Source organism: Oncorhynchus kisutch, linkage group LG10, assembly GCF_002021735.2.
Source record: "Oncorhynchus kisutch isolate 150728-3 linkage group LG10, Okis_V2, whole genome shotgun sequence".
NCBI lineage: Eukaryota > Metazoa > Chordata > Actinopteri > Salmoniformes > Salmonidae > Oncorhynchus > Oncorhynchus kisutch.
The window spans coordinates 11,320,835-11,347,221 of NC_034183.2; the positions used below are offsets into that span (position 1 = coordinate 11,320,835).

Genomic DNA, 26,387 nt, shown 5'->3' on the forward strand with positions numbered 1-26,387 from the left:
CTTCGGCGATGTCATCTACAAAATGGCTTCCAACACTCTACTCAGCAAACTGGATGCAGTCTATCACAGTGCCATCCGTTTTGTCACTAAAGCACCTTATACTACCCACCACTGCGACTTGTATGCTCTAGTCGGCTGGCCCTCGCTACATATTCGTCGCCAGACCCACTGGCTCCAGGTCATCTACAAGTCTATGCTAGGTAAAGCTCCGCCTTATCTCAGCTCACTGGTCACGATGGCAACACCCATCCGTAGCACGCGCTCCAGCAGGTGTATCTCACTGATCATCCCTAAAGCCAACACCTCATTTGGCCGCCTTTCGTTCCAGTACTCTGCTGCCTGTGACTGGAACGAATTGCAAAAATCGCTGAAGTTGGAGACTTTTATCTCCCTCACCAACTTCAAACATCAGCTATCTGAGCAGCTAACCGATCGCTGCAGCTGTACATAGTCTATTGGTAAATAGCCCACCCTTTTCACCTACCTCATCCCCGTACTGTTTCTATTTATTTACTTTTCTGCTCTTCTGCACACCAATATCTCTACCTGTACATGACCATCTGATCTTTTATCACTCCAGTGTTAATCTGCAAAATTGTAATTATTTGCCTACCTCCTCATGCCTTTTGCACACATTGTATATAGACCCCCCCTTCGTTTTCTACTGTGTTATTGACTTGTTAATTGTTTACTCCATGTGTAACTCTTTGTTGTATGCTCACACTGCTATGCTTTATCTTGGCCAGGTCGCAGTTGCAAATGAGAACTTGTTCTCAACTAGCCTACCTGGTTAAATAAAGGTGAAATAAAAAATAAAAATAAAAAATGGCTTGGTTTTTGCTCTGATATGCACTGTCAACTTTATACAGACAGGTGTGTGCCTTTCCAAATAATTTCCAATCAATTGAATTTACCATAGGTGGATTCCAATCAAGTTGTAGAAACATCTCAAGGATGATCAATGGAAACAGGATGCACCTGAGCTCAATTTCGAGTGTCATATCAAAGGGTATGAAGACTCATTTTTAAAAAATATGTGCAAATATTTCTAAAAACCTGTTTTCGCTTTGTCATTATGGGGTATTGTGTGAAGACTGACGAGGAAACAATATTCAGACCCCTTGACTTTTTCCACATTTTGTTACGTTACAGCGTTATTCAAAAAAAAAAGTTTTAAATTATCCTCAGCAATCTACACGCAATACCCCATAATGACAAAGTGAAAACAGGTTTTTAGAAATGTTTGCAAATGTATAAAAAATGTAAAATAAACACACATTCAAGACAACACAGGAGTGGCTTTAGGACAAGTCTCTGATTGTCCTTCAGTGCCCCAACCATAGCCTGGACTTGAACCCGATCTAACATCTCTGGGAGACCTGAAAATAGCTGTGCAGCGACCCTCCCCATCCAACCTGGCAGAGCTTTAGAGGATCTGCAATGAAGAATGGGAGAAACTCTCCAAATACAGGTGTGCCAAACTTGTAGCGTCATACCCAAGAAAATTCGATGCTGTAATCGCTGCCTAAGATGCTTCAACAAAGTACTGAGTTTTTTTCTTTGTCATTATGGGGTATTGTGTGTAGATTAATGAGGGGAGAAAATGATTTAGTACATTTTAGAATAAGGCTGTAACGTAACAAAATGTGGAAAATGTCAAGGGGCCTAAATACTTTCCGAATGCACTGTATTTCAAAACAACTCGGTAGAAAGGATGATCAACACATACTGAACAGCTCACTTTATAAACAGAAGCCTGCTACATGGCAGGCCAATCCAAACTCATCTCCCTGCGAGCTAGCAGAAAGGTTCCTGACTTTTTCTTTTGCTAAAACAATTAGGCAACAATTGTATTTTTATTTACGGATGGAAAACAAGTTTGTTTTTAAGGCACATGAAAGTTCACATGTTCCAGAAGGCCTTTCTGTCAAAAAATGCAATTTGATTTAAAAAATAATGTTTAAAAACTGTAACTTGGCCACTCAAATGCCTCTCCTGTGAAGTCGTGACATGAAACATATGCCTAGTTTCCTGAAACTAGTCACATATGTAATCTCTGAGTAGACAGTAGGTGATGATTGAAACTTATGTTGATTTCAACTGAAAATGACTGACCTTCCACTAGCAATAAAAGCAATCAGACTCACAAGAGAAGACAAGCAAAACAGGATTTAGCATTTTTTTCTGATTGGCATTCAAGATATACAAAAACGACTTGTTGTCAACATAACTTTCATAGTGAATGCATTAATGTTGCACTGGCACTATCTCCAGAAGAATAGGCTGAACTTATATCTCAGTGTGATAGATAGCCCATACATGTTTATGTTGTTAACATGTGTTTCTTTGTGTTGTGAATAGGAGAAAGATTGAGATTTCTCAGAAGAATGCTGAGGAAGAGGAACGCTACCAGAAGGAAATGGAGAAGTGAGTTCACCTTGCTTTGCATGTTGATTGTTGTTTCTATAATATATATATTTTGTATTTTGTACAATAATGTTACGCACAATAACATATTCTACTCATAGAGAAACAGACGGATCAGTCAGGGACTGGAATAGATACATGGATCAGTCAGGGACTGGAATAGATACATGGATCAGTCAGGGACTGGGAGAAATAGACAGATCATTCAGGGACTGGAATAGATACATGGATCAGTCAGGAAATGGGAGAAATAGACAGATCAGTCTGGGACTGGAATAGATAGATGGATCAGTCAAGGACTGGGAGAAACAGACAGATCAGTCAGGGACTGGAATAGATAGATGGATCAGTCAGGGACTGGGAGAAACAGACAGATCTGTCAGGGACTGAAATAGATTGATGGATCAGTCAGGGACTGGGAGAAACAGACAGATCAGTCAGGGACTGGGATAAACAGACTGACAGGTCAGTCAGGGACTGGGAGAATGACATAAAGGGAACCCAGGATCCATCTAAACTTGACAGACCATTTAGTTAAAATAAAAGCGTGTGTGCGTGTTTAGGATCGAGGCTACGGAGAGGAAGCACAACGGGGAGTGGGAGGAGGACTGGGCCCCTGGAGAACAAACCAAAACCAAGAGTCCCTCCCCTGCCCGGCACAAAATCAACACCCCACCCCCCGAGTCCAAGAGCTCTGGTAAGGAGAAGGGAACAGTCGGTACCTCTATAGATGAATGAATAGATTCCAACAGGGACCTGTAGAGCAGCAGGACCAGTAAGGGCCTAGACTTACAGTTGTGTTGAACCTCTCTGCATGCTGTCTGTCTCCTGTCTTCTTCCTCTGTGTGCCGTGCTTTCTGACTTCCTTCACTTCCAGACTATGGAGCCAGCTCTTTTCAGGCTGACGACAATGATGAGGAGGAGGAAGAGGAGGAGGAGGAGGAGGAAGAAGAAGGGAGAGAAGTGAGTGACTGAGTCTCACAGTATACCGACACATCTCAGAGTCAGAGACACTTTTCAATACCACTGACAACATGCTCGATTTCCTTTGACAACCAAAACCTATTGACATTTTCTGTACATTAACAGTGCTAGCCTGGATGCTAGGCTGTTTCTGCTTTAGCTAGCTTGTCTTGTGTTTCCTAAACTGCCTAGAAATCAAGAGGGTGTTATATTTCTCAATACAACCCCTTGAGCTTTCTTTCTTTCTTTCTTTCTTTCTTTCTGTTGTGAGCATTGGATTCAACTATAGTAGATGTTTTTTTCTAGATTTGCTCAAGTTATTATGTGCCTTGCTAGGATTTGCGTATGTCTGGGTGTCAGAGTGACTCTGGTTGATGTTGTTTTTCCTCTGTAGCTTTTGGATGGTTTTATCACTATGAAGGGAAGCTGCCCACACTCCGCAAGGTATTCTGTACGGTCGCAGTTTGGTGTGCTGTGAGTGTGTTCTCTCGAAGCTAACACATATGCAGTGCCTTCAGAAAGTATTCACACTCCTTGACTTACTCCACATTTAGTTGTGTTACGACCTGAATTCAAAATGGATTACATTTATGTTTTTCTCACCCATCTACACACACTACCCTAAATAGTGTGTGTAAATTTTAGCAAATTTATTAGAAACGAAATAAATAAGTATTCACCACCCTGAGTCAATACTTTGTGAAGCACCTTTGGCAGAGATTACAGCTGTGAGTCTTTCTGGGTAAGTCACTCCGGGCTCCCAAGTGGCACAGCAGTCTAAGGCACTGCGTCTCAGTGAAAGAGGCGTCACTATAGTACCTGGTTCGAGTCCAGGCTGTATTACAGCTGGCTGTGATTGGGAGTCCCATAGGGCGGCACACAATTGGCCCAGCATTTTCCGGGTTTGGCCGGAGTAGGCCGTCATTGTAAATAAGAATTGGTTCTTAACTGACTTGCCTACTTAAATAAAGGATTAAAAACATTAAAAGAAGAGCTTTTAACAACTGGATTGTACAATATTTGCACTTTAGTCTTTCCATAGATTTTCAAGCCGATTTAAGTCAAAACTGTTACTTGGCCACTCAAACGGCTCTCCTGTGAAGTCGTGACTTGCGACATACGCCTAGTTTCCTGAATCGGGTCACATTTGTAAAAAAATTCTAAAAACATAATTCCACTTTGACATTGACATCAATTTTAATTCCACTTTGACATCAATTTTAAATTCAGGCTTTAACACAACAAAATGTGGAAAAAGTCAAGGGGTTTGAATACTTTCTGAATGCACCGTAGTTAACTTGACTTCTTTACTGGTCCTGTCAGTAGTTATTAACCTATATTGTGATGGCCGTCAGTGTCTGTTGGAAGTTGGAAAACGTTCTTGTACTGTATCGTTTTTTTCCATAATTTGTCGTTTGTCGTGGAATCATCAGTTCTGGTTTCTCCCTGCTTTCTATAATTCTAAACTTTACTGGCGCCTCAAAGTAGAGAAGAAGAAGAAGAAGGTGTCCAACATTGACACCTTACAGGAACAGAGGAAGAACAAGAAAGAGATGGAGTTTGAGCTGAAGCTGGCTGCAGAGAAGGAGGAAATGTATGAACGAGAGAAACAGCTGAAGATCAGTAGACTGGTGCAGGAGGTAGGAGTAATGATCTGACTGGTTTAGAAGGTAGGACTAATGATCTGACTGGTGGAGGAGGTAGGAGTAATGATCTGACTGGTGGAGGAGGTAGGAGTAATGATCTGGCTGGTTTAGAAGGTAGGACTAATGATCTGACTGGTGGAGAAGGTAGGAGTAATGATCTGACTGGTGGAGGGGGTAGGAGTAATGATCTGGCTGGTGGAGGAGGTAGGAGTAATGATGTGACTGGTGCAGGAGGTAGGAGTAATGATCTGACTGGTGGAGGGGGTAGGAGCAATGATCTGGCTGGTGGAGGAGGTAGGAGTAATGATGTGACTGGTGGAGGAGGTAGGAGTAATGATCTGGCTGGTGGAGGAGGTAGGAGTAATGATCTGGCTGGTGGAGGAGGTAGGAGTAATGATCTGGCTGGTGGAGGAGGTAGGAGTAATGATCTGGCTGGTGGAGGAGGTAGGAGTAATGATCTGACTGGTGTAGGAGGTAGGAGTAATGATCTAGCTGGTGGAGGAGGTAGGAGTAATGATCTGACTGGTGCAGGAGGTAGGAGTAATGATCTGACTGGTGCAGGAGGTAGGAGTAATGATCTGGCTGGTGTAGGAGGTAGGAGTAATGATCTAGCTGGTGGAGGAGGTAGGAGTAATGATCTGACTGGTGCAGGAGGTAGGAGTAATGATCTGACTGGTGCAGGAGGTAGGAGTAATGATCTGGCTGGTGGAGGAGGTAGGAGTAATGATCTGACTGGTGTAGGAGGTAGGAGTAATGATCTAGCTGGTGGAGGAGGTAGGAGTAATGATCTGACTGGTGCAGGAGGTAGGAGTAATGATCTGACTGGTGCAGGAGGTAGGAGTAATGATCTGGCTGGTGGAGGAGGTAGGAGTAATGATCTGACTGGTGTAGGAGGTAGGAGTAATGATCTGGCTGGTGCAGGAGGTAGGAGTAATGATCTGACTGGTGTAGGAGTGTTGATCAGTAAACCTTTGCAGGAGTAGGAGTAATAGGAGTAATGTCCATATAACACCATGCTGTATAAGTGAGAATATTTAATAACAGTCACAAACACTTTATTTTCTGTTGATGTTTTGTCAGCACACGCCAATAGTATGTGCAATCTTTTTTCATTTATACCTGTATGACTGAGCCATATCCCAGCCTTGAGTTATATGTTGTTTTTATGATTGAGCCATATCCCATCCTTGAGTTATATGTTCTATTTGACTGAGCCATATCCCAGCCTTGAGTTATATGTTCTATTTGACTGAGCCATATCCCAGCCTTGAGTTATATGTTGTTTTTATGACTGAGCCATATCCCAGCCTTGAGTTATATGTTGTTCTATTTGACTGAGCCATATCCCATCCTTGAGTTATATGTTCTATTTGACTGAGCCATATCCCAGCCTTGAGTTATATGTTGTTTTTATGACTGAGCCATATCCCAGCCTTGAGTTATATGTTGTTTTTATGACTGAGCCATATCCCAGCCTTGAGTTATATGTTGTTTTTATGACTGAGCCATATCCCAGCCTTGAGTTATATGTTGTTTTTATGACTGAGCCATATCCCAGCCTTGAGTTATATGTTGTTTTTAGGATTGAGCCATATCCCAGCCTTGAGTTATATGTTGTTTTTATGATTGAGCCATATCCCAGCCTTGAGTTAAAGATTGTTCTATATGAGTGACCAGTGACCCAATCTTGAGTATTTCGTTGCCTTGCGTTGTGCTGTGCCGTGCCCCAGGTGTCAGAGACTGAGCAGGAGGATCTGGAGGAGTCGGAGAAGGTGCAGCACTGGGTGGAACGTCTCTGTCAGACACAGCTGGAACAAATTTCCTGTGTAGAGAACGAGTCCCCAAAGGTACACATAGAACCCCCTTTCCTAGAACTATGTAGAACTACCCTCCCTATAACTATGTGGCACCACCTCTCCTAGAACTATGTAGAACCACCCTTCCTAGAGCTATGTAGAACCACCTCTCCTAGAGCTATGTAGAACCACCTCTCCTATAACCATGTTGAACCACCTGTCCTAGAACTATGTAGAACCACCTGTCCTAGAACTATGTAGAACCACCTTTCCTAGAGCTATGTAGAACCACCTCTCCTAGCACTATGTAGAACCACCTCTCCTAGCACTATGTAGAACCACCTCTCCTAGCACTATGTAGAACCACCTCTCCTAGAACCCCCTTTCCTCTGTGTATCAGTGAGGACTACCTGTGGTACTATCGCATATGATATTTTCTATTTGTAGTAACTCTTCATCATTTAATGTTTTTTCCCTTCCGTTGTTAACTGATAGATTTGTGGTAGGATACAGTGAGTCATTTATCTTGTTATTCAAAGACAATGATTGTAGTGCAGTCACAGTACTCTGGGACTGTCTGTGTGGAGTACAGAGATAGCGCTGTTGGTTGTGAGTGTCTGAGTGGCAGGGCTTGTCCTTCAGGTGTCCCCTCCTTGCTCTCCTGCCTCTGGGCCCATGGTGAGGCGTTTCTACCGGGGGTCTCCAGCTGGCCACCACTGACCTGGATGATTTCAACTTGGATGAGGTGGACCAGAGTCTGAAAGGGCCCCTGAAGAGACTGGCCCCCACCCAGCCTTCTTCCTCCCAGCCCCCACCAACCCTACCTCTCCCTCCACTTTCCCCCAGACTCAACCCCGCCATCCCCAACTTCTCTCCCCCCTCACCACCCCCCCAATGCCCCCCCCCCCCCCTCATCCGCAAGCCTCCTCCCTCGGCTGCTACAGCGGCCTACAGAGGAAGTCAGCTCCTTCCAAGTACCCTCCCTACTCCTCCTCCCACTACCCCCCTCCCTCACAGTCCTACATGCCCCCCTCCTCCCCCCGGCCCACCCCTCAACCTCCTCCCCCTCCGCCCCCACCACCCCCCAGCACCCGGAGGAGAGGCTGGGGGGAGGGTCCCATGGATGGTACCACCACCATCACCCCTCCAGTCATCCAGAGACAAGGAGCGAGTGGAAGCGGGGTGGGTACCTGCCAAGGGGAGGTTACTACTCGTCCAATGCCAGGGAAATTACCTATCCCTCGAACTTTAAGGTAGCCTTCCTGGGGTGTCTATGGTCTGGTCTGAAAACAGCCTCTAGCCCTTGCCTTCCCCCGAAACCTTTTAGCTGAGTTGATGGGAGCAGACAACAATTCACAATGACTGAATGGTGTGAAGAAGACATCTCTTTCCTCTCCATTGAAATGAAATGCTGTTTTTTATTCAGTTTGTCAAGTCTCTGTGTGATTTGTAAGGTTGTTATAGTATTTGACAGCAGTGGGTGTAGAAATCGCATGGCGTGTTGTGGTGTGATATGCAGTAAGTGGTGGGTGTTGTTTGTGTGTGAAGACATTATTTTGTCAATGTAGGCAAAAGAGGCTGTAAGTCAAGACTGAATAGCTCCTTTTGAAGTGCACAATATCTCCTGTCTTGATGTGTTCCACTTCAAACACCCGTGTGTGTGTGTGTGTGTGTGTGTGTGTGTGTGTGTGTGTGTGTGTGTGTGTGTGTGTGTGTGGTGTAACATTCATATTCCCATAGTGTTTTGTAAAAGTAATTTGGGGATGAGTACACAGTACTCTTTCCCTGGTTCAGGAGATGAGAAACACTTCCCACGTCAGTGGTGTATCCAATTCAAGCAATCCCCTGGTAAGTCTGATATTTGAGAGTGTTCATTACGCCTGCCTAGAAGGAGGTACTTGTGTGATGTGAACAAATGTTGAGACAAGCTGGAGATCTGTTGACATTGAAACCACACAACTTTCTTCACAGTTCTAGAACATCCCCAGGGCTCTAACCTTACAGGGTTAAACATAGATATACATAGGGTTAAATCACAGGGTTAAAGCTCTGATGTCGCTGGTTTCATCATGAGCTGTTTGTTCTGGGATTCAGCAGTAGAATCCTGCTTCTCACTGTAGACCACTCTAACCCCATTGCTTGCTGTCATATTTGCTGCTGAATGGATGTTCCCAATAACAAATAGCTCCTAGCCCGCTCCTAGACTGGCTTTGTTACCTCAAAGCCAGTCCCATCGACCTACCCCATGCTAAGAAAAACAGACTCCTAACCCCCCTCTTTAGCTCTCCCTAAAAACACTCAATCCCTTTGTGGACGCTTGCTATGTTCTCCTGTCACTGTCCCTTGTCGGGGTGCTAGTTTGTTGTCACTGTCCCTAGTTGGGGTGCTAGTTTGTTGTCACTGTCCCTAGCCGGGGTGCTAGTTGGTTGTCACTGTCCCTAGCCGGGGTGCTAGTTGGTTGTCACTGTCCCTAGCCGGGGTGCTAGTTGGTTGTCACTGTCCCTAGCCGGGGTGCTAGTTGGTTGTCACTGTCCCTAGCCGGGGTGCTAGTTGGTTGTCACTGTCCCTAGTCAGGGAGCTAGTTGGTTGTGACTGTCCCTAGTCGGGGTGCTTGTTGGTTGTGACTGTCCCTAGTCAGGGAGCTAGTTGGTTGTGACTGTCCCTAGTCAGGGAGCTAGTTGGTTGTGACTGTCCCTAGTCAGGGTGCTTGTTGGTTGTGACTGTCACTAGTCAGGGAGCTAGTTGGTTGTGACTGTCACTAGTCAGGGAGCTAGTTGGTTGTGACTGTCACTAGTCAGGGAGCTAGTTGGTTGTGACTGTCCCTAGTCAGGGAGCTAGTTGGTTGTGACTGTCCCTAGTCAGGGAGCTAGTTGGTTGTGACTGTCCCTAGTCAGGGAGCTAGTTGGTTGTGACTGTCCCTAGTCAGGGAGCTAGTTGGTTGTGACTGTCCCTAGTCAGGGAGCTAGTTGGTTGTGACTGTCCCTAGTCAGGGAGCTAGTTGGTTGTGACTGTCCCTAGTCAGGGAGCTAGTTGGTTGTGACTGTCCCTAGTCGGGGTGCTAGTTGGTTGTCACTGTCCCTAGTCAGGGAGCTAGTTGGTTGTCACTGTCCCTAGTCAGGGAGCTAGTTGGTTGTGACTGTCCCTAGTCAGGGAGCTAGTTGGTTGTGACTGTCCCTAGTCAGGGAGCTAGTTGGTTGTGACTGTCCCTAGTCAGGGAGCTAGTTGGTTGTGACTGTCCCTAGTCAGGGTGCTTGTTGGTTGTGACTGTCCCTAGTCAGGGAGCTAGTTGGTTGTGACTGTCCCTAGTCAGGGAGCTAGTTGGTTGTGACTGTCCCTAGTCAGGTTGGTTGTGACTGTCCCTAGTCAGGGAGCTAGTTGGTTATCACTATCCCTAGCCGGGGTGCTTGTTGGTTGTCACTGTCCCTAGTCAGGGAGCTAGTTGGTTGTGACTGTCCCTAGTCAGGGAGCTAGTTGGTTGTGACTGTCCCTAGTTGGGGTGCTAGTTGGTTGTTACTGTCCCTAGTCGGGGAGCTAGTTGGTTGTCACTGTCCCTAGTCGGGGTGCTTGTTTGTTCAATATGTTTTTCTGGTTTCTCTGCTGTACAAGACAAGGATGGTTAGTGTACAGCGTATTTAAGATACTGTTTGAAGAGGTCATTTATCATTTTCACAATTGTACAATATTATTCCAGTCTCAGTGTGGAAATATATATAAAACACAGGAATATCATGTTTTTGATTGTAACTCCCCTGAATGTGGTATGACTATAGGACAAAGACAATGTATTCGAAATAGCTTCTGAAGTTAAATAATTGTATGTTCGTTAATGGGAAAATATAGCAGTTTTTTCCAATTCATGAAAGGTTTCTGTTCTGGAGATAATAGTGAGGCTACGCTAATGTCCCTTCCTCTCTTCCTGACACCCTGTTTGATTGCATGACTATGGAGATAGCACTCTGCTCCCGCTGGTCATTTACCATATGTCAGCACCACAGGAGGTTGGTGGCACCTTAATTGTGGAGGACGGGCTCGTGGTAATGGCTGGAATGATATCAAAAACATCAAACACATGGTTTCCATTGATGCGATTCCATTTACTCTGTTCCAGCCATTGCTATGAGCTGTCCTCTCCTCAGCAGCTTCCACTGGTCACCACCATCCAGAAAAACCAAGGGAGGATCGAGTCTTCATATATTATCCATGTTGTCAAGGGTGAATCCACAGAGACTATTATAGTCTTTGCAGTTTATCAACAGAACTTGTCAGTAAACGAGTACTTAACCCTAAGATGCAGAGAGGGAGAGAGAAAAAGAAGAAGCTTAGTGCCTCTTCTGAATGACATCTGGTTCCTGTGCTACAGCCGCTGGAGATGCTGAAACGGATGGTGACGTATAACACCTCCTTTAGGTCCAACAACAAGAGACAAGTAATCCATACCCATCACCACCTTCCCCTCTGACTCTCTTCTCCTTTGACTCTCCTCTCCTCTGCTCTGAGTGGTTATTAGTAGTTTAGTGGCTGTTTCCCCTTCCTCTTTCCTAACTAAATCAATCCCTCTTTCTTCACCGGAGTGATGCGTGTAGTGACTGCCTCCTTTACTTCTCTGGTTCTCAATCTGTCCTCTTTGTTTGATGCACTAGTTCCTTGTAGTCGCACGTTCGATAACTCAACTAATGACTGTGGAGTGCACATGTATTGGGCATTCCTTTGTCTCTGTGTCGATATGCGGATGGTGTGGATGCTGAATGGTGTACATTATGTGGGTGTACGTCTTCTTTTAGTGTCCAGGTTGATCTCATGTTATCTGACAGTGCATTGTCCTGCTGTCAAGGCCTTTTTAGTATTTGATACAAAATGAGATTGGGAACACAAAAAACTTCTCTGCTCTATGAAGAAAGAGCTCCATGTTTTTACACAACCCTACAGATCATAGTTATTGTTAAAACCAACTTTGATTTTACAGTCCTTGTTCTTAAATTCATTCCCTACACTTCCAGATCTGTCATAACAAACTCTGTGGAAATCTCAATTGGTACTCTGTATATTCTGCACTATACTGTATCTGGTGGAAAGTGGTGCACTATAGGCAATTCGTGATGCAGCCTCGTACCTCAGAGGGTCTTTTGTTCTTGTGATGCTTTCAAAAATCTGTTGATGTGTCCATGAGCAAGGAACTTAACTAATTGTTCCAGGGTCGCCGTCAATAATGGCTGTTCCCAGGCTCTGACCCCGCTCTCTAAGGGTTCTCAGGAGTGGTGGGATATGCAAGAAAACGATTTACCAATTCACACTTGTACATGTGTGAAATAGGACAAATGTAAGCACTCACTGAATTATTATTGTGTTATGATTATATTCAAAATACGTCAATGTCATTGCAATGAATAGGCTTGTACTCATAATGTCATCTTACTCAGTCAGATTCAATCAACGTTCATTCAGAAAGCAATGCTTTTATAGAGACACTTTTTATTCCTCCTTTGTCCATGAATGCAGAATGACGAGCTGTGACCCTCAGATTTTGATGGTCACAGATGACGGTGTCTGTGCTTTTGTGTGTGTATGTGCGTGTGTGTGTGTCAATGAGGCCTGTCCTAGAGGAGAAAGATAAGCCTTTAGATGTCACACTGTGAATGTGATATTAGCAGGCAGAGACACGTGAAAGGCAGATTGAACAAGCCTGTTTTGTTTTTTATTTTCAACTCCTTTTGAGATGTTTTGAAGTGAAAATTAGAAATGCAGTCGCTATCTCACTTTTTCAAACAACAGTGATTGAACAGTGGAAGAAACAGAAAAACTGATTTTCAGTAACAATGGAAATTTGCTTCAAAAATCAATGTTTTATACAGTACCTTGCAAAAGCATTCACCCCTTTGTGTTTTTCCTATTTTGTTTCATTACAACCTGTAATTAAATAGATTATTATTTGGATTTCATGTAATGGACATACACAAAATAGTCCAAACTGGTGAAGTTAAATGAAAAAAATTTATTGTTTAAAAAAATTCAAAAAAATAAAAAAGTGGTGCGTGCTTATGTATTCACCCCTTTGCTATGAAGCCCCTACATAAGATCTGGTGCAACCACTTACCTTCAGATGTCACATCATTACTTAAGTAAAGTCCACCTGTGTGCAATCTAAGTGTCACATGATCTCAGTATTTATACACCTGTTCTGAAAGGCCCCAGTGTCTGCAACACCACTAAGCAAGGGGCACCACCAAGCAAGCGGCACTATGAAGACCAAGGAGCTCTCCAAACAGGTCAGGGACAAAGTTGTGGAGAAGTACAGATAAAGGTTGAGTTATAAAAAAAGATCCAAAACATCCCACGGAGCACCATTAAATCCATTATTTTAAAAAGGAAAGAATATGGCACCACAACAAACCTGCCAAGAGAGGGCCGCCCACCAAAACTCACAGACCAGGCAAGGAGTGCATTAATCAGAGATACAACAAGGAGACCAAAGATAACATTGAAGGAGCTGCAAAGCTCCACAGCAGAGATTGGAGTATCTGTCCATAGGACCACTTTAAGCCGTACACTCCACAGAGTTGTGCTTTAAGGAAGAGTGGCCAGAAAAAAGCCATTGCTTAAAGAAAAAAAAGAACAAACACACTTGGTGTTCACCAAAAGGCATGTGGGAGACTCCCCAAAAGAAGGTACTCTGGTCAGATGAGACTAAAATTGAGATTTTTGGCCATCAAGGAAAATGCTACGTCAGGAGCAAACCCAAAACATTTCATCACCCCGAGAACACCATCCCCGCAGTGAAGCATGGTGGTGGCAGCATCATGTTGTGGAGATGTTTTTCATTGGCAGGGACTGGGAAACTGGTCAGAATTGAAGGAATGGCGCTAAATACAGGGAAATGCTTGAGGGAAACCTGTTTCAGTCTTCCAGAGATTTGAGACAGGGACGAAGGTTCACCTTCCAGCAGGACAATGACGGTAAGCATACTGCTAAAGCAACACTCGAGTGGTTTAAGGAGAAACATTTAAATGTATTGGAATGGCCTAGTCAAAGCCCAGACCTCAATCCAATTGAGAATCTGTGGTATGACTTAAAGATTGCTGTACACCAGCGGAACCCATCCAACTTGAAGGAGTTGTAGCAGTTTTGCCTTGAAGAATGGGCAACAATCCCAGTGGTTAGATGTGCCAAGCTTTTAGAGACATACCCCAAGAGACTTGTAACTGTAATTGCTGCCAAAGGTGGCTCTACAAAGTATTGACTTTAGGGGGGGGGGGGTGAATGGTTATGCACTCACAAGTTTTATGTTTTTTTTGTGTCTTATTTCTTGTTTGTTTCACAATAAAAAATATTTAGCATCTTCAAAGTGTTAGGCAAGTTGTGTATATCCAATGATACAACCCCCCCCAAAATCCATTTTAATTCCAGGTTGTAAGGCAACAAAATAGGAAAAATGCCAAGGGGGTGAATACTTTCGCAAGCCACTGTAGTTACAACCATTGCATTGAAACGCTGAAATGTTTTGGTTTTAGCAATAAAACATTGGTTTTTCAAGCAACAATTTTATTTAAAGAGTTGAATATATAGTTAGCTGATATTCATACTGACGTTCTTATCGCTACAGTCGCATAGACCTTTATTTTACAAAGCTCGAGATGGAAAGATATGGAAAATGGATCCACAAGCTTGGTTTTTCTCATATTATTAAATTAATCAATTTAAAGTACATTTAAAGACATAGAAGTGGTTGTCAAAAGAAATCTAGCTCTTCAACACTCAGCACACTCATTCTCTGCTAGGGCCTGATTACATGCAAAAGTCATTTAGATACATAATGATAAATGGTACGCTACATTGATCTGGGTTTGTGTTGCTCTTATGAAGAAGTTTTACAATGTTGTAAACTAACAAAAGAAAGAATTGCCTTTTCAGTTTACATCACAGATTGTGTAAAATGTCAGAATGATCCAAATCCTTTGTATGGACTAGAGCAATAAATCAGTTGATTCCAGGGTGATATAAGGCTATATTGCAGGCCTATTGCTCAACCATTTTTCCTAGTGGTGCTAAACCTCAATGCAGAAATGACACGGTGAACTATCTAATCCAGAGGCTCTTAAGCTTTTTCAGCTCGAGACCCAAATGAAAAATGTACTGTCCTCGAACAACCCAAAATAAATAGAAACAGTGTGTGATTATAAATGTTTACTCATAAATCGGGACCCACCTCTCACATCCTCAGGGCCAACTTTAGGTCCGTAAGAAACCCTGGTCTAATCATATGTTGTTTGTCTTTCAGAAATATGTGGAAGACTTTGATCCCCTCTCCATGGTACTGTATGCCTGAGCTGAGCCTGTATATATATATGCCAGACTATTAGACATATAGGATCACGTCATGTATACAGGTGTAGAACCAACCATATGCAAATACATCTCTTTGAAGAAGTAGATCATTCATATCCCACTGGGCACAGACATCAATTCAACGTCTATTCCACGTTGGTTCAACGTCATTTCATTGTTGGTTCAACCACTTGATTCAACCACTGTGTGCCCAGTGGGATGCCAATAATATCGTTACCAAGAGACCAAACAGAAGACGTGCCTTTGAAGATCTGTGAATCATGTCTTTGACTATAAAGCTGTGTGCAAATGTCAGTCTCCATCCAATGTGAGCCATGCCTTCTCGGTAACCATAGATCCTCATTGAGTCACTGTTACAGCCAGTCTGTGTTATAGCCTTCCTGGAAACCTCAGTGGAACATCTCTTTTGTTGTCATCTTTCTTTGAAAAAGTAAATGCACCTCAGGGAAGCAGTTTTCTACATCTAAAGCCATATGTCATGAAGATATAATGTATAGATTGTACCATCTATACAATCTTAGAAAAAAAGGTGCTACAGTATATAGAACCTAAAAGGGTTCTTCGGCTGTCCCCATAGGATAACCTTTTCAATAAGGAGGGTTCTATGGGCACTGCCAAAGAATCCTTTTGGAACCCATTTTTATCTAAGAGTGTACATGTCTATTCACTGTGATCCAGTGTTGTGATGTAACCACCCTGCTCTCTGGCTGTGTTAACAGTTCTCCTCAGAGCAGATAGCTGGACGAGACGTGAGACAGCTGAGAATCAAAAAGGTAATCAGAACCCGCCTCAGGATGAACTGTCCAGGTATGACTATACTTCCCAGGTTGCTAAGCTTTTCATGAAGGAAAGAAGGATCCAAACACATTTTACTTCGGGGAACATACAGCTAATCTTGCCCTGCAGAACCATTCCTTTATTGCCTCATACAGACGTTCAGGAGGATGATGACAATGCATCTAAATCTTTAAATTGTATGTAATTAATGGATTACATGTAATTCCAATGTCTACCAGCATGTCACATGTGCAACCAGAGGGAAAAAAATCCAGACCACCTTTACTCCACACACAGAGACTCGTACAAAGCTCTCCCTCGCCCTCCATTTGGCCAATCTGACAATAATTTTATCCTCCTGATTCCTGCTTACAAGCAAAACCTAAAGCAGGAAGCACCTGTGACTCGCTCAATAAGGAAGTGGTCAGATGGTCACACTTTTTCCCCTATTTTTTTTCTTCTTAAAACTGCATTGTTGGTTAAGGGCTTATAAGTAAGCATTTCACTTTAATAAGGCCTGTTTTATTCGGCGCATGTGGCAAATACAATTTGATTTAATTTGATCTCTCTTACCTTAGGTTGGACCACTTGATCTGGCTGTGGAGGGGGGTGTAGACTCCCCTCTGGGAAAGCTAGTGGTATCTGCCATTTATGATGGATGCTCAGTAGACAAACATGGTGAGTCCATAAATGTCATAACGAATTCCATAAGAAAGCAACCCCATTTGTATATGTTAAAGCATTCTATTCGAAATGCAACACATCAATACTACTTTTAGCTATTCTTTGTTGTTGGTGTACATAGACAAATTATTTTGTGTTTCAACACTTGATTGATTTTGGCTTCATATAAAGAACCTGACAAACAAGAATCTCTTTCCTTACGCTCTGTTGTTAACAATAAAGTTGTAATGTTGTTTTGTGTATGATTTCAGAATAGCAATGAGGTTTATTATACCCAATCTTTCAGTCTGGTATTCATCAGGCTGACTCATTTCATATCCTCTTGGAGACGTTATAGTAGAAACTAATCCCAGGCTATTGAGTGGGATCTGGTTCCAAAGCAAAAATTCAATCTACATAGGCAGCACTAAGGTTGTGGTTTGTAAAACAAAAATGCAGACAGCAATGAATGAGTTTGTCCTGACTGTGTGTGTGTGTGTGTGTGTGCCTGTGTGTGTGTGTGCCTGTGTGCCTGTGTGTCTCCCCAGGTGGGATAGTACCAGGAGATGAGGTGATGGCTGTGAATGGGAAGGTCCTGACTGACTCCTCACTGACAGAAGGAGAGAACTCTCTAAACTTGGCCTGGAACAGTGGAGGGGTACTACTGTCTCTTTTACAGCAACTCTGACAGCAATATCTAAGATCAGAAATACTGTCGGGTATTTCTCACAGCCTAATCGATGAGTTAGGCAGCTTACGCTCATGACTATTCTCAATAAACAGACATGTATCATATTGATGCTGTATTGTTTGGTACTACCCTGATCATTTGTACTGAAGGTCATTTGTTGCTGTACATGAGTTTTATTGATATGGTTATAAAGGCCAGCCGTAATCAAAACGTTCACACTCAGACCAGTTGGTTTAATAGTGAAGAGAGGAGAGGGGAAGTGTGGGGTGGAGAAGAGACAGGAGGGGTGGAATCAATTTTACCAATAGGTCCTTTGTGAAATTTTGTAACCATAGAAATACTGTATGGAAGAGGGATAGACATGTCACAGTTTTAGGAAGATGTTATATGAGCCAAACGTGATTTTTCATTTCTTTATATGTCTGTGTCTTTAGGATTGGTTTGAGCTGGTGATAGCAGTGTCACCTCCAAAAGAATACGAAGATGAGGTGTAAGTACATTTGCCATCAACTCAACATATAGTACAATCTCTCCATCAACTCAACATATAGTACAATCTCTCCATCAACTCAACATATAGTACAATCTCTCCATCAACTCAACATATAGTACAATCTTTCCATCAACTCAACATATAGTACAATCTCTCCATCAACTCAACATATAGTACAATCTATGTGTCACGATCGTCGTAGTGAGGAGACCATGAATGTGATGTGAATACATCCTTTTAATGACAGATGAAAACAAACAGGAAGTACACTAAACAAACAGAAATATCAAAACGAACGTGACCGCTATAAATACTGAGTGCAAACATGCAACATCACATAGACAATAACCAACGAAATACCCAAAGAAGATGGCTGGCTAAATATGGTTCCCAACCAGAGACGACGATAAACAGCTGCCTCTAATTGAGAACCAATCTAGGCAACCATAGACATACATAAACACCTAGATGGTAAACCCCATAAACCTACAAAACCCCTAGACAGTACAAAAACACATGCATCACCCATTTCACACCCTGACCTAACCAAAATATATAGAGAAAACAAAAAACTCAGATCAGGGCGTGACAGTACCCCCCCACAAATGTGCGGACTCCGGCCACAAAACCTAATCAAAAGGGGAGGGTCCGGGTGGGCCTTTTTCACGGCGGCGGTGCGGGTCGTGGACCCCGCTCTACCTCAGTCTTGGCCCACTTAGGTGGAGCCTCTGGAGCGGGGACCCTCGTAGTGGGCCCCGGGCTGAAGATCATAGTAGAGAGCGCCACTGGATGGAGGAGCGGCTCTGGCCGCTCCGGACAGGAGAGAGATTCTGGCAGCTCCTGGCTGGCTGACGGCTCTGGCAGCTCCTGGCTGGCTGACGGCTCTGGCAGCTCCTGGCTGGCTGGCGGCTCTGGCAGCTCCTGGCTGGCTGGCGGCTCTGGCAGCTCCTGGCTGGCTGGCGGCTCTGGCAGCTCCTGGCTGGCTGGCGGCTCTGGCAGCTCCTGGCTGGCTGGCAGACGGGAGACTCTGGCGGCTCAGGACAGACGGGAGACTCTGGCGGCTCAGGACAGACGGGAGACTCTGGCGGCTCAGGACAGACGGGAGACTCTGGCGGCTCAGGACAGACGGGAGACTCTGGCGGCTCAGGACAGACGGGAGACTCTGGCGGCTCAGGACAGACGGGAGACTCTGGCGGCTCAGGACAGACGGGAGACTCTGGCGGCTCAGGACAGACGGGAGACTCTGGCGGCTCAGGACAGACGGGAGACTCTGGCGGCTCAGGACAGACGGGAGACTCTGGCGGCTCAGGACAGACGGGAGACTCTGGCGGCTCAGGACAGACGGGAGACTCTGGCGGCTCAGGACAGACGGGAGACTCTGGCGGCTCAGGACAGACGGGAGACTCTGGCGGCTCAGGACAGACGGGAGACTCTGGCGGCTCAGGACAGACGGGAGCACCTGTAGGGAAAAGACAGAGAGACAGCCTGGTGCGGGGGGCTGCCACCGGAGGGTTGGTGTGTGGAGGTGGCACCGGATAGACCAGACCGTGCAGGCGCACTGGAGCTCTTGAGCACCAAGCCTGCCCAACCTTACCTGGTTGAATGCTCCCCGTAGCCAGGCGAGTGCGGTGAGGTGGAATAGCCCCCACTGGGCTGTGCTGGCGAACCGGGGACCATGCGTAAGGCTCTGCTTTGGGACGGCGATATTTCCCTGGCTGAGTCCAGGGTCCTTTGCTGTCCAGAATCTCCTCCCAAGTCCATTTCTCCGGGTATCGCTGCCTCTCCTGCTGCTGCTGCCTGTTACCACGCTGCTTGGTCCTTTCTTGGTGGGTGGTTCTGTAAGGGTTGTCGTCGGTGGAAGAAGGAGAGGACCAAAACGCAGCGTGGTTAGTGTTCATCTTTTTAATAGGAAACTGAACACTTCAAAAATGCTAAACAACAAAGTGACAACTGAAACAGTTCTATCTGGTGCAGACACACAAAGACTGAAAATAACCAACCACAAAACACAAAGGAAAACAGGCTACCTAAATATGGTTCTCAATCAGGGACAACGATAGACAGCTGCCTCTGATTGAGAACCATATCAGGCCAAACACAGAAATAGAAAATATAGAAAAACTAACATAGACATAGACGGCCCACCCCAATTCACGCCCTGACCATACTAAATAAAGACCAAACAAAAGGAATAAGGTGACACTATAGTGGTGGTCCCCAAGCTGTCCCAACTGTTCTGGTGCTGTGACCCACCAAATGCTTTTTTGGAATGTTCCCATGTACCAACCAAATTGTGAACTATCTAGCTGAAAGAAATCTTTCTGGTCACAATTCATGGCTCAAATAGAGTCCAATGGAATCCACCAGTGGATTCAATCAGTTCATTTTGGAGAACACAGACCTATAGGGTTTCTCCACACATCTGCATGTGGTGTTATTTCTAACTTGCTCCTACTTGTGACTAAAGACATGTTTTACGGCTCCTCAACGGATGACATCCAAGTAATTCACCTGTTTCTGTCTTTCTGTAGGACGTTCTTCTGAGTCACTTCATCACCCAGCCTGCCAAACAAGCCATATCCACCAACCACCCGTCTCATTATCTCTGACATTCTTCTATCGTCACAATCAAATCCCTGCATCAAACTGTTTCAAATGCAATGCTGATCATTACGGAAAACAAGTCTGTTCAACCAGAACCACACTGTGATGTGCTACCTGTAAACTGTCTATGAACTTCATCCTCTGTTGAGTTTCATTTAGATCCCAGTACAGATACTTCTGATACTTCTGATGTATATAATAATATGAATCTGGGGTACATAATCCCCAGAGCCATATATGTAGAGAGTTGAGACATTGAGGTTACTGCATTATTATGCATTTACATGGCACTACAAAATTCTATGGCAGCCATGTTAAATATGGGCAATATTTAAACGATGCTGTGTAACTGAATGTCTACAATTAGAACATTATTTCAACATTATAAAATGTGGCCCAACTCTGTAAATACATGTCTCTGGTAACCCCCCTTCTTCTCATATTAGTACACCACAGCAAAGGAAGTGTATCTTATTGAGTTTTGAGTCAATCCAGTGGTGAAAACCTCCGAAGAGCCCGAGTGTCAACAGGCCTGTATTGTTCTTTCCCAAGTGGAGCTGGCAATGCTGAAAGTCTAATTAAATGCTTAGTGCATCTCAATGAGCTTCTAGTATGCCATAGATCAAAGCATGAGCTGCCAAACACCCAAACATGTTCGTAGAGACTAATGGCGAGTAAACTGTAGGCTTATAGAAAATAAATACAGAGGCACACACTACATATATACGCACCCAGTCATTTATTGTGTTAACCACCAACGTTTCGGCATCACAATGCCCGTGGTTTACCCAGTCAATGACTTCAAGCTTATACTGTGTATATATGCAGTTATTTTATTTTTATAGCCTTCTAGTATGCCAAAACAAGCCCTTGGCTCTCGTTGAAATAACACCCCTAAGTCCCCAATTAAAGGTGTTTGATATTATCATTCCGTTACAATGGGTAATCAGAAGTAGACCCCGAGACCCAGCAGGTAGGCAGGCACACTGTGATGTAATCAATGTCCTTCCTCTGAAATCAACGCTCAGAATCAATAAAGGAATTTGTTGACTTTGACTGATGAGATTTTCTTGACTTAGACGATTCAGACAGTTTATAATGCTAGAATTCTAATGCATTAGTTAGTTTAATTTCTCTCTCATTGCATTCATTAACATATTGTAGTGGATATCTTAAATCTCACTAATAATGCACTCCTGTGAAATTATTAACGTCCACAGGGGGCAGTCGTGGTCCACTCCTGGTCTGATTTTATAGTACTTGGCAAGGTCTCCCTTAATGGTTTGGTAATTCATTTGGCCACTTGTCATGTCATACTTACACTGCGGGAACACATAAAATATTCATCTTAATTATTGTAGCCTTTGTAAAATCGGTTGTTCATTTATCAATTGCATGTGTCTACAAATTAAGTAGTTCAATTAGGAGTGCATGCCTAGAGCTATAATACACAAGGCGATGATGTAATAGCAATGCTCACTGCTCAGGCAATGACATTCAGTTAATTTTCAAATGTGGTGGCATACGTGACTGTCTATAGACCATTGTGTGTGAATGTATTGGATCGACCGGTTTGTGTACAGTTGTCGAAGGCTCACATGCTCAAGACAAAGGTGGCCCAGAAATGGTCTCTCTCATTCCCTCCTCCACGGTAAGCGGTTTCAGTACCGTGGCCAGCTCCTGGTAAAGGAACAGAACCCCAGATGGTCACGGAATCCATCCATCGTTTCTGACAGTTAACCAATTGTCTTTTGTTTGAGGACGTGATGGACTCTAGCTTCGTTTAAAAACAAATAGGGAAAAACTCTGGTCTCTGCAGATGTGATTTCTTCTTGTTTGTTTCTTTCAGTGTTTTTTGTTATTGTTCTTTGGAAACTCATTCAAGACAAGAGGAGAAGGTAAGAAGATGCATAACATCTGCAATTTGTTGTCCGTTTGTAAAATAACTCCCGTAGCCTACTTTCAATGAAAATCATCAGTCTAGAGGGACTTTTTGTTGCGCTCGGTGACTGAAGACATGTTGAAAATTACAGTGGAGTCAAGTCCAGTTGCTCTTGGAACTTTATGATCTCATGACACAAACCGGTAGGTATTTTGGATCTGTGGGCGATGGCTCAGCTGTTGAATGAGTTGGTCGATGCAGTTACAGTGCATTCAGAAAGTATTTATACCCATTGGTTTATATTCCCCGTTTGGTTGTATTACAGCCTGAATTCAAAATGGATTAAATCGATTTTCTCTCACCCATCTACACACAATACCCTACAATGACAAAGTGAAAACATTTTTTAGAATTGTTTGCAAATTTATTGAAAATTAAATACAGAAATTTCTTATTTACAACAGTTTTCACACCCCTGTGTCAAAACTTTGTAGAAGCACATTTGGCAGAGATTACAGCTATAGGTCTTTCCACACCTGGATTGTGCAACATTTGCCCACTATTCTTCGCACAATTATTCAAGCTCTGTCAATCTGGCTGTTAATAATTGCCAGACATCCATTTTCTGGTGTTGCCATGGATTTTCAAGAAGATTTAAGTCAAAATTCTAACTCGGCCACTCAGGAACATTCACTGTCTTCTTGGTACATTAAGCAACTCCAGTAGATTTGGCCTTGTGTGTTAGGTTATTGTAGTGCTGAAATGTGAAGTAATCTCCCAGTGTCTGGTTTAAAGCAGACTGAACCAGGTTTTCCTCTAGGATTTTGCCTGTGCCTAGCTCCAAATCGGTTACTGACTGACTGAATGAACTGAATGAAAGGAGAACGAGAGGATAGGTCACTGAGGTCCTACAGAGGGGGTATAGAGGGTATTGGGTAGATATATAAATTATAGACAGGGAGGGAAGAGAGGAGTGGGGTAACTACAATGTTGTTGACCCATCCTCAGTTATCACCTATCACAGCCATTAAACTGTGTAACTGTTTTAAAGTCACCATTGGCCTCATGGTGAAATCCCTGAGCGGTTTCCTACCTCTCCGGCAACTAAGTTAGGAAGGCTGCCTGTATCTTTGTAGTGACTGGATGTATTGATACACCATCCAAAGTGTAATTCATAACTTTTTTACCCATCTACCAATAGGTGCCCTTCTTTACCAGGCATTGGAAAACCTCCCTGGTCTTTGTGGTTGAATCTGTGTTTGAAATTCACTGCTCGACTGAGGGACCTTACAGATAATTCTATATGTGGGGTACGGAGATGAGGTAGTCATAAAAAAAATCTTGTTAAACAATGTTATTGCACACAGAGTGAGTCCATGCAACTTATGTGACTTGTTAAGCAAATTTGTACTCCTGAACTTATTTAGTCTTGTCATAACAAAGGGGTTGAATAATTATTGACTTAAGACATTTCAGCTCTTCAATTGTAATCAATTTGTTTAAAAATATATATATATATATATATATATATATATATATATATATATATATATATATATATATATATATATATATAATTCCATTTTGACTATGGGGCATTGTGTGTAGTGAACATTTAATCCATTTTAAATGTAGGATGTAACACAACAAAAGGTGAAAAAAGTATTTCAGAAGTATTGTGCACCGTATTTGTTTTAGAGTGAAATAAAAACTCCAATGAGAAACCTAGGCGTTTTTATATTTGGCCAAAATTACTCACCAGCAATTTCACTCTCAAAGAAGCTCATCATTTAGTTGTTTACTACTTGTTGTTTTAGTCAGAAAATGATGGGAAAATGTGACCATCTTGCTAAAAGCATCTCAAGATCTTTTGATGTATCATTAGGTAAATAAAGTCCGAGCCAGGCACTCATGCTCCTGGTATCCCTTTGTCATTTTCAGAGCAACTTTCTCTCCCAAAATAAAATGCCATAACTGACCTTAGATCATTGACAACATCATCTTACTCTTTCTTTCTCACCACATCACGTTACACAAAAAAAAATATCCTCTTGTTTTTACAGTAACTTACTGGCAGCCAGTTACCTGTAAGTTACGGTAAAAAAAGGAACAGTATGTTACCGTACCATATTTTACGGCATACTGTTACTATTATTACAGTATAATATTTTATGGTATACCAATGCGGTTACTGTAATATATTTACAGTACCAATAATGCTACTGTAGTTGTTTTACGGTTACAGTCTTACTTCTTAATAGTCTTACTGTAAAGCCTCATTTCCCAGAGTGCCGTTCGAGTGAATTGTAGCATTATCAACCATGACTGTATTTGTTAGTGATACAGACAAGGTTGTTGATTTCTTTATTTTCAGTCCTGTGGCCTTCACTAAGTGAGTTCTTAGTTCAACGTTATGATTCAAATGAAACATTTTATGACAATGTATTACATATCTCATAAGGCCTTATTTTGTGGCCTAGTTTTACCCTAACACAGTGGCCTGAAACTCATGGTTTACAGGCCACATCAGGCCTCAAACTAAAAAACAATTGTCACATGCGCCGAATTCAACTGGTGTAGAATTAAAAAAATTAAATGGTAATACAAGAGGAAGAAATAGAATACACAAGAATGGAACGATATATTGAACAGGGAGTGTCAGTACCACAACAACGTGCCGATGTATGATCCACTTTGCAAGCCAGCATAATTTGACTTTCCTGTAATTTTCCCTGGGAAACCTGGTAAAGTTATCAGTATTTTTCACCCTACTTTCAAATCACATTATCCTGGCTTGCAAAGTGATGTGTATTGGAATCCAGCCAGTGTTAGAATTTGCAACACTTTGAATTTTCATTCACCCACAACCTGCATTCAGAATAACTATCAGGGTTAGGGACATTGTGGAGTCTACCTAAACCATTTCAACTGGAACAACCATTTCAGTAACGGGTGCAAAAAGTCTAAATGATTGGATTAGTTTACATTTTGTTTTAGTTATCTTTGTCTAGCATAAGATCATACCAATAATAATAGTATTGTTATGGTACACAGTACTCTTACTGTGATCTTCTTTTACCATTGTTTAAAAGTTGTAGTTACTTGTAACTGGCTGACAGTAAATTACTGTAATTAAAACTGTTTGACAGTACCATTACTGGTACTGTAATATATTGTAAGGGGTTGGAGAAGGAGAAGGGTAGAGTTGTTTGAATTCATCTCATTTCCACAAGGGGCGTGCTTACATGTAGCTTCCTATTTTGTGTGAGCTTGGTTTACGTTTCACAATGAACAATTATTTATTTATTTCATATTAAACCACATGGCCACAAACAAAGCCATGCATATAAAATAACAAAACAAGTACCAATTCACTAAGAATAAAATATTATATTTATAATAATAAATTGCCAAATCGTTTTCTCTCTTGCTTCAGAGGATGTGTTTGGGTTTTGTTGTCCGTGTGCTTTTAGTGTGGCATTCTCTTTGGAACATTCACAAATACATTAAGTGAACTGCATTTTTTACAGTAATCTGCCAAATACATTACATTTTTCTCGACCATTGAATTTCTTCCCACAATGCAATGTAATTCATGGTAATCTACAGTATTCAGTTATACAGTCTGCTACTGTTGATTATATAGTAATTAACAGTGACAATTTCAGGATTTAAAAAAAAGTTTACCTTAGGGACCAGTGCCTGGTCCATACACATCAATAATCCAAGTGGTACATCAGTTTAACAAAGGTCTACACATACAGTGCCTTGCGAAAGTATTCGGCCCCCTTGAACTTTGCAACCTTTTGCCACATTTCAGGCTTCAAACATAAAGATATAAAACTGTATTTTTTTGTGAAGAATCAACAACAAGTGGGACACAATCATGAAGTGGAACGACATTTATTGGATATTTCAAACTTTTTTAACAAATCAAAAACTGAAAGATTGGGCGTGCAAAATTATTATTATAAATGATTATTTTATATATTATTAACCCCCCCCCCCATGTGGGTTGCCCCGGGGCACATGCTCTGTGTTCCCATTTGGTAATCCGGCCCTGTATCACGTGTGTTGTTATGTGTTAATTATTTTCTCGTGGCAA

At 42.7% G+C, this 26,387-nt stretch overlaps 2 protein-coding genes across 2 annotated transcripts in view; both read left to right on the forward strand.

Annotated features, from left to right (window-relative positions):
• The window catches only part of LOC109898449 (harmonin), a 44,119-nt gene extending 22,663 nt beyond the window's left edge, over window positions 1–21,456 (forward strand). The window contains exons 12-20 of the mRNA XM_031833097.1: window positions 2,362–2,427; window positions 2,991–3,124; window positions 3,305–3,390; window positions 15,105–15,137; window positions 15,892–15,945; window positions 16,528–16,627; window positions 17,161–17,270; window positions 17,738–17,793; window positions 20,328–21,456. Of these exons, the coding sequence (XP_031688957.1) occupies window positions 2,362–2,427; window positions 2,991–3,124; window positions 3,305–3,390; window positions 15,105–15,137; window positions 15,892–15,945; window positions 16,528–16,627; window positions 17,161–17,270; window positions 17,738–17,793; window positions 20,328–20,340 (652 nt within the window). The 3' untranslated portion in view covers window positions 20,341–21,456. The remainder of the gene's footprint in view (window positions 1–2,361; window positions 2,428–2,990; window positions 3,125–3,304; window positions 3,391–15,104; window positions 15,138–15,891; window positions 15,946–16,527; window positions 16,628–17,160; window positions 17,271–17,737; window positions 17,794–20,327) is intronic.
• Window positions 4,598–7,698, forward strand: LOC116375792 (harmonin-like). The gene is made up of 2 exons (XM_031833099.1): window positions 4,598–5,030; window positions 6,767–7,698. The coding sequence occupies exons 1-2, from the start codon at window positions 4,944–4,946 to the stop codon at window positions 6,956–6,958; spliced, it is 279 nt and encodes a 92-aa protein (XP_031688959.1). The 5' UTR covers window positions 4,598–4,943; the 3' UTR covers window positions 6,959–7,698.
• Window positions 21,457–26,387: the final 4,931 nt, after the last annotated feature.

What these genes read in the sequence shown, in the direction of transcription:
- LOC116375792 (XM_031833099.1), top strand. Translation starts at nt 4,944, where the DNA reads ATGGAGTTTGAGCTGAAGCTGGCTGCAGAGAAGGAGGAAATGTATGAA. An exon ending in TCAGTAGACTGGTGCAGGAG is followed by an intron (nt 5,031 to 6,766) that starts GTAGGAGTAATG and finishes GCCGTGCCCCAG; the next exon opens with GTGTCAGAGACTGAGCAGGA.